This window comes from Pogoniulus pusillus, chromosome 9 (genome assembly GCF_015220805.1).
Source record: "Pogoniulus pusillus isolate bPogPus1 chromosome 9, bPogPus1.pri, whole genome shotgun sequence".
Classification (NCBI taxonomy): Eukaryota; Metazoa; Chordata; class Aves; order Piciformes; family Lybiidae; genus Pogoniulus; species Pogoniulus pusillus.
Genome location: NC_087272.1, coordinates 18,058,375 through 18,077,163, shown reverse-complemented (window position 1 = coordinate 18,077,163; position 18,789 = coordinate 18,058,375). Strand labels below are relative to the sequence as shown.

General features: G+C 40.8%; 1 protein-coding gene across 8 annotated transcripts in view; it reads right to left on the bottom strand.

Annotated features, from left to right (window-relative positions):
• The window catches only part of RAPGEF2 (Rap guanine nucleotide exchange factor 2), a 195,349-nt gene that overhangs the window by 166,889 nt on the left and 9,671 nt on the right, over positions 1 to 18,789 (bottom strand). For 4 of the 8 annotated variants that reach the window (XM_064148732.1, XM_064148730.1, XM_064148736.1 and 1 more), the window contains 2 exons: positions 14,642 to 14,757; positions 10,138 to 11,142 (listed from right to left, as the gene is read on the bottom strand). In XM_064148732.1, coding sequence (XP_064004802.1) covers positions 10,138 to 10,206 — 69 coding nt within the window. In that variant the 5' untranslated portion in view covers positions 10,207 to 11,142; positions 14,642 to 14,757. Of the gene's footprint in view, positions 1 to 9,647; positions 9,666 to 10,137; positions 11,143 to 14,641; positions 14,758 to 18,789 lie in introns of those variants that run through there. The other 4 variants (XM_064148731.1, XM_064148733.1, XM_064148737.1 and 1 more) reach the window with 4 other exon arrangements.

Below are 18,789 nucleotides of genomic sequence, written 5' to 3'. Positions count from 1 at the left end.
CACAGAACATCTTTACCTCACATTCTGCTTCAGCTGCACCCAGCATCTGCATCTCCCTTCCAGTTTTTGAGTCATTCAGGAAACTGTATCTCTTCCAGAGTCAAGGAATGATTGCACAGGTAGATCCCCAGCAGAACTGACAGTGTGAGCGCAGCTGGTCCCCTTCTCATTTCCCCTCACAATGCTGAAGGGAAGAGATGTCATCCAGAGGGACCTTGACAGGCTTGAGAAGTGAGCCAATGCCAGGACATGGTTTAATGCCTGTAGGTGGTCGTAGGTTGACAGTGGGGCTCAATGATCTTGAACATCTTTTCCAACCAAAGTAATTCTATAAATACAAAGTCAACTGCAAAGTCCTACACATGGGTCAGGGCAATAACAAGCACAAGGAGGGCTTGGGAGCACTAGCTGAGGAGAAACTTGATATGAGCCTGGCAATGCATTCTTGCAGTCCAGAAAACCAACCATATCCTGTGCTGCATCAAAGAAAAAAGCATGACCAGCAAGTCAGGGGAGATGACTCTCCTTCTCTACTCCGCTCTTGTGAGACCCCACCTAGAGTAGCTCTGGAGCTCCCAACACAAGGAAGAACTGTTACAACAGGGCCACAGGAGGGCCACAAAGACGATCAGAGGGCTGGAGCATCCCTCCGAAAGATATGCTGAGAGAGTTCAGGTTGTTCAGCCTGGAGAAGAAAAGGCTGCAGGGAGACCTTATCGCAGCCTTCCAGTATTTGAAGAAGGCCTACAGAATGGCTAGAGATGGACTGGATATTTATAAAGGTGCATAATGACCAGACATGGGATAATGGCTTCAAACAGAAGAAGCTATGTTTAGACTAGACATTAGGAAGAAACTCTTCCCAGTGAGGGTGGTGAAGCATTGGATCAAGTTGCCCAGAGAAGCTGTGGGAGCTCCAACCCTGGAAGTGTTCAAAAGCAGGTGGGGTGGCACCTTGAGCAACCTGATCTAGTGGGAGGTGTCCCTGCCCACAGCAAGAGGCTTCAAACTAGATGATCTTTAAGTTACCTTTCAACCCAAACCGTTCTATAACTCACTTCTTCTGTTTCACATTTAATAGCAAGGATTTCTAATGAGCTATCACAGGGCTCTGCAATATTTTAACAGTATCATCTGCTGTGGGGTCTGCTCTTCCTCAACAATTCAAGTTCATATGTTTTAACTGCATTTTCATTTTGCAGTTGCTAACTTATGAAGTCCAAAGCTATTTCAACACTAAGTTCCATCACATAAGCACAGTAAAATGCTATGACTTCAAAACACTAAAGCAGCTATTTAAACAAAAGCATGTCTTGTTTCACAACTACAGCTATGTCAGCTTCAACACATGAAAGAGCTACAGCACATGGATAGAAGTGATCAAGCACCATGGTTGCAGCAACAGCATCCATCTGCCAGGCTGCCTAGCGAGAGAGGGTCCTTTGGACATCCACAGCTGCACTGATAAGGGACACCAAGAGATGTGCGATACTGCAGGGCCAGGTCTCTCTCTCAGTTCAAAAGGTACCTAAATATTTATTCCTGTGTTTGTTGTCTTTTGACAAGTAGTTGAAATTCACACAACGGTCCTAACGAGTGCTGGCTACTCACACAATTGCACAGTACTACTGATTTCAGCAAGACCACATATCTCAGTACAATGTTCTGTGCAGGTGAGGGAATAATTCTCTGATAAGATTAAACACTTATCTCAAAATCAAAACAAAACCATTATTGTCTCAACTGATGACAGATACCAAGTTGAAGTGTGTTTGTCTCTTAGTTTTATTGGCATACAAATTAAGTTTCACTTCACACACCACACCTTTGTCATCTACAGTTCACCAGGAACCATGTTTCAACAAAGTTATGTAAACAGAGACAAGATTCAGTATTAGCAATACAAAAAACCGTATCAGGCCTTATCTCTTATTCACCCAGTTTGGTGCACCATGCAAAAGTAGCATTACTACCCAGGTTTTCTGCCACTGCTGTATTTTCATGGGGAAAAAAAATAATCTTAAAAACTAGACACTTATTAAAAAATTTTCAATTTAATCATCAGAACAAATAGAAATATATATGCAAGATGCTTCTTGAGAGATACACCTTGTCAGCAAACAAAAAAACCCACAAAACCCAAGTAATTATCATTTTAGAAAATCCATCAAGAATAAACAATTTCATAGTACTGTATCCATATATATATATTTAGACTTCAAGACAGTGTTTGAAAGTGGAGCATCACATACTCTCTGGAGGAGGCTAAGCTGTTTCAGAAGTTCCTACACACAAACACCACAAGCATTTATTCTCAGTCTTGTAGCACAAACCTTCACACCTTCAGCTGCACCAACACTGACATTTGAAGCCTCAGCCTAAAGCAGATTGAGTTACTTTGGTTTGTAGAAAGAAAAAAACCACCTACACCGCCTCTCAAAAAATGAGTAACTTTTGTTCAGCTAAGGTTGTATCACTTATACTGCTTACACTGTAGCCTCACAGACAATCGTATGGGCACAGAGGACACCAGCATGGGAAACCAGCTTAAACTTTGATGCTTATGAAACTACAAGGCACTGTGAAAGGTTTAGCCTTTAGTTTCAGCATGTCAAATCTCAGGCAAATATTCTTCCAACTGTATTAGTGGCACAGGCTCATTTTGCTATCAATTGCTTACAGATCACATTAACAGGAAAAGAAGTCCTAATTACTAATTTCAAATGGAAAAGATTGTAGCAGTTTTCCCCCTCCAAGTACAGAACTGGTAGAATAAAGATGGGGGACAAGACTATACTGAAAAATAAATACAGAACCACAAATATAAAACCACCAAAAAAACCCACAAACATTTTAAAGCATCACCCCAGGGGAAACAGGATTCATCTTCCCCCTTTGGAAATCAGAAATAAATATCTACTTCACAGCTATCACACTTATTTTAACTGTCAGGCCTACAAACAGCAAGAAAACTGAACCAACCCACTGCATAAAGCCAGTCAACAAAAACCAATGCTCAACCCATGTGTCTTCCATGAAACTTAATAACTTTTCCCAGGTACTTGACACTGCTACCAGATGCACTTTTTTTATATCACTTGTGTTAATCAGAACACATATAAGAAAAAAATGTTAAATCTCACTAGCCACAGAAATATTAATTTTAAAAAATCCTTCCATTTGTCTCAACAATGAGGTAAAATCATGCTCCCCCTGCCCCTCAAAGAACTTGTAAATATTTAAACCTTTGCTTATTCTTTCAGGGTTGTGATCGGGTGACAACACATGCTGCCTACTACTGTTGCTCAGAATTTTTTACAACTGCTGAAAATCAAGCTTTAAATAATTTTTAGTCAGGTCAGACAAGACAGAGATACACAGAGAAGCATATCTAAAGATATATGGGCATAACCCAGAGGGAACAAATAGCTATTTTCAGCTCCAAAACAAAGGCACAGGAAAAGCATTGCAATAGGTGTTCCCTGTCCCTTTTCAGGAAAAGTGGTCAACTTCACCAACTTCAGAAAAAGGGAAGCAATACACAACTTTTCTTTCAAGACTTATATTCCAGTACATCCCTTCATGCAAAATACATCCAGTAAATTAAATCTGCAACACCGGGTGAGCAAACAAGGCACAGGCTGAGCTGCCCTTCACAAAGCATCTTTGTAGGGCTATCTTTATGTCAGTGCTCCTTTTGAATTCCCAAACAATACTTCCCAAAAAAAAAAAAAGATCTCCTACTGTGGGAAAGTTCCCAATACACAAGCCAAAATATATTTTCTCATGAGGATACAAAAAACTCTCAAAGAGGAAGTCAAAGTTTTTACAATGACTGTTCAGTATACATATGGTTATTCCTAAAACAAGCTAACAGATTAAGTAGCAGCATTCTGATTTAGGGAAAGAAGCTATCAAAATCAGATCAGTAATTCACCAGAACAAATTAGTAGGTAACATTCAACAACTAACATTAGCATGCAGACTTCTAAAGACTTCTAAGCATAGAGTTTATAAAAAATAATGGAACTCAAGAAAAACAACTTTTCACAAAGCCTTAGCTAACATCTATTGCAATACGCACTACAAAAAATAAAGCATTTTCAGAGATTACACATATGCACCCCTCCCTTTCAGGAACAAAGTATTTTCAGTTAATGACTTCATAATCCAGGGAATACTATCTTCCTTCTAATAAAAATCAGATTTGGGGAAGTTGTATCATTTACTTTTACACTCAAGATAATAATAAAAAGATAAGTCTTTTTTTGTGTCAGAAGTTCACTAGATTATTTTGCTTATTCACTTACTCTTGCTTGCTATTTGCTTACTCTTCTCTTTTTCCCTTACTAACCTTAGTGGAAGGGCAAGACAAGCTATGGCAGACAGCACTGCCTTGCAATACCCTCTCCTACTGTGGCCAGACCAGGCTAACCAAAAAGGTGAGGACAGGTGGGACTGTTCTGTCCCTCTGCCATCACTGATGGCACAGAAACAACTGTTACACCTGAACAGCATGCTAAGAGGTAAGCAGACAAAACTCGAGCTAAGATCCTAGTGATTCAAACCCAGCAGTGCTTCAGTAACTGACAAGACTACCACAAAAGGAAAAGGCAAGGCAGCATCACTATACCTTAAGGCTGTCAAAAACATGCTCCCAGGAGTGTACCCAGCCTGAACCCAGCAGGGCAGAAATCAGAAGCAAATTCTGCTTAAGAGACAATTAGTCAAATCAGAAATTACACAAAGCTTACCAGTGTTACAGGTAAGCCCTCGCTTTCCAAGTTGTAATGAGAGAGCAGGTAAATGTTTAAGATAAGGCTTCAAATTCGCTGTTTCTATTCTATAACTGAAGGCCTCCTGATCACACTGAGGTCTCTGCAAGTGCTGGTGAAATTCAGTACTATAGGATAAAGAAATCTACAAATGCAGAAAGCCCTAATGGGAGAGAACTACTGCAGAAGAAATTAAAATCTCAACATTCCAAACACTCTCAAAGGTCTTCAAAACAACAATAGGAACAACTATGGGAAAATCCATTTGAAAAACTGGGAAACAAACATTTTCTTTCAAAACAAACAGGATATTGGGCAGCCTGCTCTGAGTTTTGGGAAAAGATATGAAAACTGGCAGTGAAAGTTCAGAATCAGGCATTGCAGAGCTGTTCCAGACTGAGATTAGAAAGGTCATAATAAAATCTAAGCTACATAAGGGTATTCTGGTTTAGTTATCAGCCAAAAAAAGGGATATTAGTACAATTATTTTTGTTAGGCATGAATTTATGTTTCATAATAATACCAGCTCCAGAGGTAAGAGTTAAAAAAATGGATACTTATTTCAAAAATATATTCTCCAATATTATTTCTGTATTCAACAAATGCTTTCCACTTGCTTTGTCAAGTAAAAAAGAAAAAACAAACACCTTTCCAAATAGTTATATCTAGAGGCCTTTTCTTCCCTCGGATTAACTACCTTTACAGCTGACTATGATGGCAGCTTTAAGTACCTGAACCAAAAAACCTGAAACAGCCTTTCTTCATTAAGCTGTGTTACTAACCACATTCACAGTGTTAACACAAAACCTAACAGGCTCACACCCCTGCTTAGAATTAGTTAATGCAGAGCAGAAAGTCTGGACACTACCATGGGTGGTTAGGAATTTCATTTTGTTGGCTAAGTCAGGTTTCCCCAAACAAAATTAATTAAAAAAAATAAACTAAAACACAGAGCATCAACTCTCACTAACTTAAGCCACCCTTGAATAACCACGTTACACACCCCTGTATTCTGTGATGAAAAAGCAGCAATACAGCAAACTATAATTTGCTATATCATAATTTGGTAATATAGCAAGTATCAGGCATCAGCTTTCACAGTCCTTCACTTATGAGGAACTTGCAGGAGAATTTAGCAATAGAACTATTCTCAGCATTATACTGCTGTTAACAACATAACAAGGGTTCCCTCTCTCATCAGAAACACAGGAACACCGTAGCATGCTGTCAGGCAAGAAAATCCAAAAGCAAAACTGATGTTCCAAAATCTGTGTTTTGCAAATGAAGGAAATCCCAAATAAGCAGCAGTTTTTACAAAGATAATCATCTGGTGTATTTGACACAGATACAGACAATAAGCCTGAATTTAAAGGCCAAGTGTAATTCCTTATGCTAGAGCCACACATAAAATGCCTTTTTTTCCTATGATGCCATTAAAATCCACAGCCTTGTATTTATTTTCTAAGAGATCACTACAGCAAGAAGAAAATGTTTATTTTTGGTTTATCTGAGATCACACACAAACACGCTATCGGTGGTTACAAGTATAAAAAACAGCCACCGTAATTGGAGAATGAGTTGGAAGTTTATTTGGAAAAAGAATAGGTACATCCTACAATTAAAGCATTGTTCCTCTCGAGTGCTTGAGAAGGGAGTATCTGCTCAGCAGTAGCATCCTGTTTAGATGTCTTCTGACACCAAATGACGCACTAGTATCAAACTAAGGCTGACTGCACAGTTCTCCTCTTAAGATGTGGTCTGTTGCTGCTACCTCTTTGCTACTACTGTGCTGAATTGCCTCAGTCTACCTGATTGGTAGTTTCCACAGGAAAACCTTAGGCATCTTAAGATATATAAGGCATATATTTAAAACATTTTTCCCTGAAGCCGTCACCACACGGCATGAAAAGAGTGAACTAGTATGCGGAGTTTCGAAAGTAACTGGTTATTCACATAACATGCAAATGAGCTGTTAGGATCAAGAAAGAGATTAGGACTCCTTTTCTCTTGTCTGAAAACAAAAGCAACCCTTTTTTTTTTTTTTCAGATTAAGCTACTGGTAAAACTATTTCTAAGATGGCCTACCACACCAAGAAAAATTTGTTTTCAAAAAGACTTAAAGGAGCTGATATAAGATGATGTTTGGGGAGGAAAAAGAGGGGCAGGAAAAATCACTACCACTCACAGCTTAAGGGCATAAACCCATTTGTAATCTATGAACATTTAGAAGATAGATTCCCCAAAGTAGTTAAACTACCTTCCTAGTTCATAGAATCAACCAGGTTGGAAGAGACCTCCAAGATCATCCAGTCCAACCTAGCACCCAGCCCTAGCCACTCAACTAGACCATGGCACTAAGAGAAAATTAATAGTTTAATAAAGCAATTAAAGAGGACAGTCCTGTTACACAACATGCATGTTAGAGTAAAGGCCACACATACATTCTTCTTTTACTTTTTTGAGCTTCTTTAGTCAATGGAATGTTGAGTTGTTATTCTAGAAATTCAGAAAAGCTTTCTAAGCAAGGATACACCAAAGGCAGAGAGCGATCAACTTTTCAAAGCAATTGCAGAACACAGTGTTTACCTCAAACAAAAAAACCCAGAAGGCCAAAATTACCAACAGATTTCTGCACTACAGAAGTTCACACAAAGTTTTTGCTTTCTTTAAGAATGTGTACCAGATCTAGCAGATCTCCAAGCTGTACATGCAAATACAAGCTGGCTGTCCTACTGCTACTCCTCTTCTCTGACCCTGCAGGGAAACTATTTTGCCACACTCAGACCATGACAAGCCAAGGTGAATCAGTAACATGAAGCACACATATACCCCCTCACGATTTGGGAGAAGAAGTTGCAATGAGTTTGAGAGTGCATATAAGGAGCAGATACATGAATAACACACTTCTCTTGTTGCTTCCTGTAATGACATGAGTGTGATAAATGTATTTTCTCTTTCCAGCCCTCTTTCAACTTTAAAAATACCTTGTGATTCCTCAAAAGCCAAAATTAAATGTTTTTGTGACACAGTATAGTAAGAAACAAAAAACAGAAGTAGAGACAATAAAAGATGCTCTAAGGAAGATTCAAAAAAGTCTTTTTCTAGATCTTTTTCAACATTTACTAGATGAATGAAGTATACATAAATATATTTCTTTCAAATTCCACACAATTCAACATCAGCTGTTCACAAAAAGAAGTCTTCTGCTGCAAGCCATGCTCTGCCCAGCAGCAACAGGAGGGCACGCATGACCACTGGTTTCAAGTATTTCCAGTGCCAACAACACATTATGTTTCCCACAAATTTGGTCTTATTTGTGGATTATTTTGGCCAGTGTCAGCTTTATGGATTTAAGGGTAGGTTTCTTTTCCGGTGGCAATTCTCAAGCAAGCTTCCAGTCTGCTGATTCAGGAAGTTTTACAGCATTAATGCAGCCCCGGAGTTCCTAATTTAGCTTTCTGCTCTATGCCCTTCGTACCGGCTTTATCCCTGTGTTTGGGCTGAGTTCTTCACTGCGTCATTTCTTACTCTCTGCCCCTCTTTTTAGTCCTGTTTGTTGGGGGTTTGTTTGGTTGTTGTTGGTTCGGCTTTTGAGGCTGGGGGTTTTTTGCCTTTTTTTGGGTGGAGGGAGGAAGGGGAGGTGTGGTTTTTGGTGTTGTTTTGGGCGGTTTTATTTTATTTTTTCCCCTCTAAAGAACAAGACCAACCAGCAAGAGCAGGAGAAAATTTAACAGTTCACATATCACAGAATCATGTCACAGTGGAAGCATTGTCTCCTCATGCCCAGCCTAGTGGCTCCACTACCTGACCAACTGGTTTCTGAGCATCTGCTGGTGTCACTCCTCCTGAACACCTGACTGTCCTTTGATAAGCATCTCCCGAGGCCAGACACCGCTGGCAAACTCCCCTGCCTGGAATTTACACCTCTACCAATGTGAGGGACCTAGCCACAAGTTTTCGGAGAGCCCCCTCCACGGGAAAGAGCTCAGCCTCCTTCCGCTTTCACAGCACACCGAAAGGCTGAGTCCAGCTTTGAAGGCAAACAGACATTTGGAAAAGGTCATACAAGGACAGAGAAACAACTTTAGCATCATAAAAACACATTCCAGAAGCAGCTTTAAAAGGAAAAAAAAAAAAAAAAAAAAAAAAACGAGAAAAAGAAGATTTTTCAGAACCCCCCACGCTAAACACGATGCCTATGCAGTCAGTATATTTTTCCATGGGAGCTTTTATTTTCTCACACATAGTCCATGAGCACAAGGATAAAAATAACTTTACCACAATGACGTATCTATAGTAGGAGGAATGGCTTATGGGTGCCAAGCACAAGTCAAGGTTTCCTCTTTGCCCCCAATTTGAAAACATCAACAACCAATCAGCTGCCTGCCAAAATAAGCAGTAATGCCATCTCTTCCCCCAAACCAGAACACAGGGACGGCACAGAGAACGGCACAAGCCTTCAGAAAATAGGACAGATGGCATTACAACTCCAAGCAAAGTAACTCCTTGTATCATTAGCTATTGAACCACAGCTTGATGCAGGGATCAGTGTAAAGCTTATTAGTCTTTAGACAGTTGGCAGCGACAGCCACTGCAGCAACCATTCGGGAGCAGAAGGAACTCCTTCAGTTTAGCTGTTTTTCAGGTCATGTTAAGTCAAAACGTTTCCATACGCACTCCAGTCCCCAGCTTAACCTTTCTTAGCCTCTTCAAGTGCGATTACACTTACAAACAGCTTCAACTCACACACTCCTCTAACAAAGAGAGCTTCCCGAGCCCGGTACAGGTATCTAAAACATTCCTGCTTGGTGCCATTGTGTAAGGATTTCACCCTGCTCTGGAGGGAAAGGACTTGCCAAGAATACCACTGACCTCAGACCCAACATTATGAAACAGCGCTGCCAGCTCCAGCCTGCTATGCAAAAGTAGGGGTTGAATTCAAACCCGGAGACACAATGTACTGCGGGATAACAACAAAACAACCAAAAAATTCCTCAAGAATCAGACTCTTCAACACCTTTTTCTTTTTACCGGAAGCAACCTTCAAAATGAACTCAGCTGCCGTTTCTTTCTCTGCCGGCCCTGTACCCCAGAATTAAGAAGAAGGAAAGTTGCCTGCATTAATGCCTTTCTCCCCTGCCCGGGAGCCTGCCGCCGGGAATTCGGCGCCGGGGAGCTTCGGGGTGGAGGCGAAGCCCACACCGAAGTAGCTATACTGCTCCGAGAGCGGGAGCGCACTGCTGCCGGGCTCCCGCCTAGCTGTGGGGGCGCGGAGCTAGGGCCGCCCGCCGGGCGCGGAGGGCAGCGGGGCGGCCAGCTCGGGCCAGAGGGTGCCGTGGGGCTGGGAGAAAGAGCCGCCTACCTGGGTGCTCCTCTCCGCTGGGTTCTTCATCACCGCCTGGCGGAAGCTGTTATCCACGTAGGACGCCATCGCGCCCTGCTGCCTCCCGCCGCCGCCTGCCCCGGCTCCTCCGCCGCTGCCCGGAGAGGGGATGGGGGAGGGCCGGCCGCGGCCTGGCGCTGCTGGCTGCGCGGCCGGGACTCTAGGCGAGGAGATGGGAGGCGGCGCGGCGCGGAGGCACCGCGGGCTCAGCAGCGCCGCCGCCCGGTGCAGGAGGCGACGGCAGCCAAGCCCCGCCGGCAGCGGCGGCGACAACGGCTAACTCCCTCTCTACACGGCTCTACGCCTCCCGCCGGCCCGCTCCGCCGCATCCCCCCAGGCACCGTCGCCGCCTCTCGCCTATTCGTCCTCCTCCTCCTCCCATCCGGGCTGACGGTGGGTTCCGCGCCCGCCTCGGCGACGGGGAAGTTGCTGGCTCGGGGAGGCGGAGCGGCGGGGGGCGGAACGGGGCGGGACGGGATGGGGGGGCGGTTCGCTGGGGGCCTCGGCCGGCGAGGGCATCCCGTCTACGGCAGCGCTTGGTGACCCTCTCTCGCCTCGACAATCATGCTTCCCCCCTCAACCCCGTCATCTTAAGCCCCAAGAAAGAAGAATGACCGCCGTCATCCTGAGGGAAGCGTATCATCACAGCTTGGGTGATGCATCCTGCGAATACTGGTGATGAGCAAGCTGGACAGGAAAAAAAAGCCTTGATCCGCTGGATCTAGTAACTGCCTGGCTTTGGGGAGGCCACCTGTTGTCACTCTTCTCAAGTGTAATCCCTCTCTGCCGGCTGTGCACTCTGTCACTGCTACACGGGATGAAAAGGAGGAAAGGAAGCGTGTGAAACCTTTCGTTTACCACTTTTCTGGGGGTTATCCAGCAGCTTCCTCTTCCCACGTGAGCTTCAGTTTGTAAAGAACGAAGGGTCTGCAACATGGTTGATGTTCTTTGTTTACCCAGACACTGAGTATGTCTCAACAGCAGCTTGACAAATACAAATCATGGAAGCATTGCTAATGTGCCATTAAGGGCAGTGTAATTCTATTACTGTATTTGCGCTTACAAGTGGTGTGTACCCTTAGCTGATACGGATCGCAATGTAAATAATGTCGGCAATAAGAATTATGTTTGATTTACAGCTACTATCAGGGATTTGCACATCTTAATCACAAGTAAGGTAGTATCACTTTTATTCATGCTTTTCATTTGTGAAAAGTCACAGGGATAATAATTTTTTTCCTTATGAAACATCCACTGCTGTACACACGAGTCAAAGCCTTCTGCTTTTAGACATACATCATTCTCAAGCATGCTGTGTCTTCAGACAGTAATCTATTAAACCTACTGAGTTTTTAAGATACGACACATTAACACAGATAATTCTTTGAGCTAATCCCACTCACATGTGCCAGCAAATTTTTTTAGGAGCTAATACCAGTAATTCTGGGCAGACCACTGGAAAAGACGAGGAAGGGCTCTGCATCCTGACTACATCTTCCTTGTCGTAGCCATTATGAGGGATTGTGTAGGGTTTTGTTTTGGGTGGGATTTTTGTTTGTGGGTTTTTTTTTGGGGGGGGAGAGGGGATGGATTTTTTAGCTAACATTGAAAATATAATGCCCTATGTCTTGAAAAAACAGATTTGAAATATGCTTCACATTCATCATCCAGAGAGTATCATTTCTTCAAACTAATCAGGCCTGCAGCTATAGGAAAGTGCCATCTCTTCTGAAGCTTAGTTCACCAATCCCAGGTGCTAAAATTCCCTGGGTTTGTGGGATATAGCTATAGGTCGAGTGCCACAGGAATGTGAGGAATGCTCTCCTAGGCTCTTCTCCTCAGTCTCTTCAGGGCATACATTCCCTTCTGCTATAGACTGACATCTTCATAACACTACATCAAAACAGAGCTACCCCCTCTGTTTTAACATGCAATTATCTTTCATTTCAGACCTATTAGCTGTAACAGCATCATGTGATGTGTTTGGTTATTTTTTGCAACACAGTATCTGTGATTCACAGTGAAATGTAACTTCAACTGATGCCTATTTTGAGGGTTCCAATGGTACTCAGATAGGTGTAACAAATCTAAATGGTTATAAAAGCATATCTAAACCTCATCATATGTTGTATCAAGTGTTAGAAATGGAAAAGAACAAAACCTAGAGAACTGCATACAAATATACTCAACAACTTCTTAAAATTGTTTAAGTATGTGTTGTCTTAACATCTTTATTCCTTATAAGTAACATGTTTGTGCAATGCAGATGCTTTTGATTGCTTGCATTCTCCACAGCAGATACAAATCTGTCCTTTATGCTATGTTTTTTTTGGATGAAATTAGAATGGTAAAAAAAAATAGTAATCAAATAATCATCAAGATATAGACAATCATTAGACAACACATCCAATTATCATTGGAAACCCCTATTTTTCATGCAAATATTCAACAAAACATAATATGAAGCACTGAACATTTCAGCAGCTTTAACATTCTCTTAGTCTCACTGTCATTCCAGTTTTCTGGCCTGAACAGTAAATCACATGTATACCAGAACTTGCCTTTCATTTTGCAAGTCTGTACCATCCAGCCTGATTTACAGTGGACTTGAAGGGAAGGCAGATGATTGCACTGGTTGTATGATTACTTCACATAGCTTTCCTACCTCATGTTGTGCTAGGAAACCAAGAGTTAACCATGCACATTACACATCACATGCAGCACTGATATTTCAACAATATGAAAAGGCTGCAACTCGAAATATGACAGCTCAGCATAATACCCTTTCAGATAGCCAAACCTAAGCACTACATTGAAGTATTTCAGAAAAGTGGACTGCCTTAGAAATACAGCGTTTCTGCCTAAACAGCTATGTTTCTTTCAAGGGATAAATTGAAACAGTCAGGTCAAAGAGTTCCCAAAATGTGAAGGCAACAAATTTAGCATTTAGCTCCTTGTTCATTTGCTAACGAGAAGAGAAGAGAAGAGAAGAGAAGAGAAGAGAAGAGAAGAGAAGAGAAGAGAAGAGAAGAGAAGAGAAGAGAAGAGAAGAGAAGAGAAGAGAAGAAAAAGATAGTCATACTTTGAAATGTTTGCACTTGACTTAGCCACACAGCTTTAAATTCATGACACAAATTATCAGTCATCCGCAGTTAAACACTTAGATTATTCAGGAGTGGCCATCCTACTCTGGTAGGGAAAGACAACATTGCCTCTTTGGAGACTTTAGTAAGTTATATATGGTTGGTATGGATATAAACCCACAGATGTCCCTTTACTTCCTTTCTTTGGCTAAATACTCATTTTCATCTATCTTCTGAAGAAGGTATGGCAGCTGAAGCAGATTCATGTGGCTAAGTTCCAGTCCTCAGAATTACCCTTTTGCTTCCCAGATGCCTCCTGGCACCTTCTCAGCAACCATAAAAAGCTACTTCATAACCATGGATGTGGACAGCAAAGGGGAATGGAGGCATTGCCCCAGCAATGAGCTCTGGAGCTGGCCTTGAGAACAGTAGCCATCCCCATTGCGCTCAGCAGACGTCATTTTTAACAGTTTACAAGTCAAAGATAAATTATTTCTGGTACAATAAGGCCCCTACTAAGGAAAGACTACTTGACTGTTATTTGCTTCTACACTCCTTGTAGATGACAGTATTTTCAAGAATGCTGTCTCTCACTTTTTGTGACTTATGTATGGATTGGATTATTACCATTTGCCACGCCAGTTTCATCATATAAGATGATGAAGGGCATGTGGGTTTCTGTTTGTTTGTGACTTTATTTAAGGCAAGATCCTCCAATTATGTGGTTAATGTACAATGCATGACCACCACTCTGTGCCCCTGAACCAGGGGGAATGATAAAAAGATAATCAGTGACCTAACACAGTTTGTGTTAAAATAATCCCTGAACATTTACCATCAGTGTACAGCCCTTTTGTACTTGTAAGGCAATATAAAATTCAAAAGGTTATAAAAGAGAACCTTTCCTGTATCATAGAGCAAAAAGTGTATGTTGGGGTTTTTTTAAAGGAAAATTAGAAGAACTTGTGACTACTACAATGCATTTCATAGATTTCGTTGTACTTTCACAATATTTGCATACCTACATTTGGGAATATTTATCATTTGGCTCCTGCTGCAGCTGCAAATGTATGCAAATCGGCTTTAACCAGTTAGTTAATACTAGGGGTGGCAGCTGAGGAACCAGCACGAACTAACTGTCCAAGTATTTGCACGTTTTTTGGAGAGGAATTGACAGATCACACGGTGTTCCCTTCAGCTGCACTGATAAAGGTGCCCAGATAAAAGGAAATTTCTATTTCAGCAGCACCTAGGAGGCAGAGTAGTAGATGCTAGCCCTTTATGCTACCTACTGTATGAACACTCTGCTGAAGGTCAAGCCTGTATTTCTGAAGCAGGGTCAAGTATGCCTACACAAGCTTCATTTGTGCTTATGGTCATGATAGAGGTGTGTCCCTTACCTTACAGGAGTGGAAGTGGTAATAGGAGATGATGATGAGTATCCTGTCCTGGCATCCCCTTTGGGAAAGAGGTGCTTAGGACCTTGTTTCAACATCATCTTCTCCATGTTCTCCTCCTGTGAAGAGAGGTACGAAACTATCAACTCATCTTCTTAGGTAAGATGTCCAGAAACATAAGGAAAACACTGTAACATGTTGTTACTTACAGCATGTCAAAGCTTTTAAAACAGAAATTTAACCACAAACATAGAAATAGTCAAATAGCATATTTATCATTGTCAGAATGTGTAGTTAAAGAGGTTGCTTTTGGGAGATGGTGCAAAGGACATGGCCATAAGTCAGGGCTTTGGTGCTGGTGTGGCCTGGGACAGGCTGCCAGCAGGGAGAGTTGCTCGGTGGTGGTGGTGGTTCATGAATAACACTCACTACACAGTGGCAAAGGTACCCAGACTGATAACAGGGTCTTTACTGACAGATGACACTTTCTGAATGATATATAGGTTAGAAAATGCATTCTACTCCTTTTTAAATAGTTATCCACAACATGCAGGAGTGATTTCAACTGCTGAAAATATAACACAACACAATGTTTTGAACAATATATTCAGTGTCATGTATATTTCTAATATAATACTTAGGCACACAGCATCACAAATGAGGAAAAAGTGTTTTGTTCTTATACATTGGCTTTGAACTTTTCATTACTGGGCAAAATAAAACTCGAATTCAAGCTCAAACTTGTATTTCAATGTTTTGGTGCTAGGATAATATATTTCTTAAAAGAAGACACAAACTTACTCTTAAAAAAACCCCAAAACCTACCAAGCAATAAACTCTTGTATTTCAGTTGTTTAAAATAATCTTTTGAAGTTTCTACAACCCAAACATTACATGATTGTGCTGAAATATGAAAAGAGGAAATTGAAAGCCACTCTAGACAGGATTATTATAGGCTTCAAAGCTGGCCAAGTCTTTAGAAGAATTTAATTCATGTGTATTAACAATTGATAGCCAGATGATTATTAATATCCAATGATAATTATTTTCATAAAGCACCAGAAGATGATACAGTTATCTAATACATCATGCAGTACGATAAATAAAACATGTAAAGCCCTGCAAGGAAAATGAAACACATAGGAGGTATGAATTTTATCCCTGCACAACAATATGAAATATTCATTTTGAGAAAAAAAAATGTTGTTAACATTGTTATTAAGACCTCTCACTCCAAATGTACTATTTTTAGTATTATGATTCTATTGAGTAATTTTTACTGCCTACCATCAGAAGTCCTTTTTTTTTTAAGTCAGCTTTATTATACATGATTGAAGCGTTTGGCTTCAGTCTGTGCTAGCTGTTTCAAGAAATATGAATATATTTATAACTTTTGGCATTGCTGCAGGGCATTATTCTATAAATTAAGTTTACAGCTGGTAGCATTTTTCTATAATGAATTATTGATTAATTATTCCAGATACTGCCTGTCCCCATTCAAGCACTGCTCACTGCAATGATAAGTCAGCCCTTGCTAGAACTATGTCTTGGACTGAATCCCTGAATGCCACATTCCTGTCAGCTTTCACCTCTTTACTCTTGTCACCATCTTCCACAGAAATCATTTGTGCTCTTCCCCACTCACTTTAGCATGCCATACTGCATCAGAAATATGTTCCAACATGACATTACCAGTACTTATTAGAAGAGCATTTGCATTTACATTGCTTTCTAACAACCTTTATGAATTATTCCCTTGCTTTGCAATTAATAGTCATTGTGTATAATGTTTATGTGGCTCAGCTTTCCTCATCCTTCAGTCACCATTTAGATCTGTTCAAAGCATATGGGGATGTGTGGGTGTGCACTGAAATGATTTTTTTTTCTGTGCATGCATATCCTGGCAAAGCACATTCACACCTATAATGTAATGTGACAAGTACTAGGTACCAATTTAAACAGCAAAACTCAACTTGAAGTTCAGTAAATGCTAGAAAAGTTATGATTTCTGTTTCTTACAAATCAGTAATACCACACTCCATCAGTTTATGCTCCATTTACTTTTCAGCAATAAACCATCCCATACCTGGAATAAAACAGTATTAAAATTTAGTTTTGCCTTATCCCAAGTAATCACATCCTGGATAGACTGACACTAAACTAAGCTACCAAGGTGATCTAAGCCTATCATGGAATTGTCTAGATCATTCCAGACAATCTATAATGAGAATATACCTAACCTTCTCTGTGCAGAGCTCCTCTCTGCATCCAAAGTTCAAGAACACAAACAAACAAGCAAATCAAAACCAAACAGCTTGTGTTCAAAACATTGTAATGACCAAATTCGTTTCACACAGACTCTACAGGCACCAGTAATGTCAGCAATGAAAATTAAGACTTTCTATTCCTTTCTCTTTGTAAATGACTTAATACAAAGTAAACCCTATTTCCACTGGGACTTTCAGCTTCTGTACAAGTAAGTTAGGAAAAATTCATGTATAAATTAAGTTAAAGCAAGAAATCCTGGACAACTATAAAAACAGACACATGAAAGAACAGACAAAAATAAGTAGTACTGTGCAAGTAGGCAGTCACAGCGTGGGGTAAAAGTTCACACAATTTATTCCTTGCATTACCTGGATCTATACTTAAGACAGACAGCAATAAATTATCACTTTTCCTTTTTAAAAAAATTATTAATTGATTTTGCTGTTTGTATCATTTACAAAGAGGATAAAATACTCTCTAAACATTGAAAAGCTAGCTGTGATAGAGTCCTGTAACAACTGACCTGTGCCAGGAACATCCACCACTGTCTTGTAGTATCACTGCTGGAAAAACATGGCAATCTGCTCTTCAGTTCACTTTCACCTCCAGAATAATTAAATAAAACAAAAAAAATAAAACAATTGCCCCTCTCACATTGTTGTGGTGCTTAGCAGAGCAACTGTTGTGGGGAGGTTGCCAATGAAGATTTCTAGCTGAACAAGTATGTCTCGTGAATGTGTTTTCCAAGTCAGGAAGAGAAACTAAAATGTGAGAAGCAATTGTACAGAAAGAGGTAGTTGAGATTAGCATTTTGTGGGAAATCAAGTGACTCTTTGAAAGTGGCACATTTTTGAAGAACACATGAACTCTAAGATTTTGTTAGAAGGAAGCTCTTTGCTAGAAATTTTCTGGGGTTTGTGCTATTACCAACTTAGAAGACTACTAGCATGCTGGCATCTGACTGGCATGAGATGTGCCATGTGCCACAATAAATATGTCCTTTATCCCTATTTAATTTTTGTTTCTTTCCTTCAGCTTGAGCTAGCTGGGATGGAAACAGCTTAGTTCTTGGGTTAAAGTCTTGAAATACTTCAGAAGTATCCTTCTGCAGATAAACTGAAGGGTGGGGATTGGCATCCGCATGCTCTTGTTCCTGTGCAATTAAGCCCCACGTGAGAAAGAAGATTCTTCACCAGAGGAAAAGATAGGGTGAATCATTTCTGCGTCAGTGTATCTTTCTGTTTCAATGGAGGTGCTTGCCCAATTAAAATCCACACATTTCCATAAGATCAACAAAATCCTGCTAGTCCAAAATAGCTAAAGATCTGCTCCTTGCCTCTGATCCATATCAGAGGTTACAGAGAGTTCTCACAGTGTTGTGGCAAAGAATGGATGTGCCACTTTTTGTCTCTAGCTAAATAAATTATGCACTTTTAAGCCCCCCAGAAAGAGAGATCTCCTTAACACAGACTCAGCCATGCACCTGGAAAGGGGTGCATGACAAACAACAAAACAACCTTGCCTCTGTTTGCCCAGTAGCAACATCTGTGTCTTGTTAGTAATGCACCAACTTTTAAAATGGCTCTTCTCTCAGGTGGAAGTAAGCTGTATAACTTCATTCCATTGATGTGAACAGCTAACAATTTTGCCTCAAGCCTTCACATTACTACTGTGTTCAGGTATGAAGTTAGATTCCTCTTGCTGTGGAGAGGAGGAGTTGAAGTACAAGAGAAAATTTAATCTTTAATTAATTTGTCTTGGTCCCTTGTGTTCCAAAAATATCAGTGCTCCAGAAGATAACTATTTGCATGGATATTTTTGTACATTCAGATAGACTTTTTGAAATTTTATTTGAAGTACCTGTAATTCTTAACCCAGGGTTA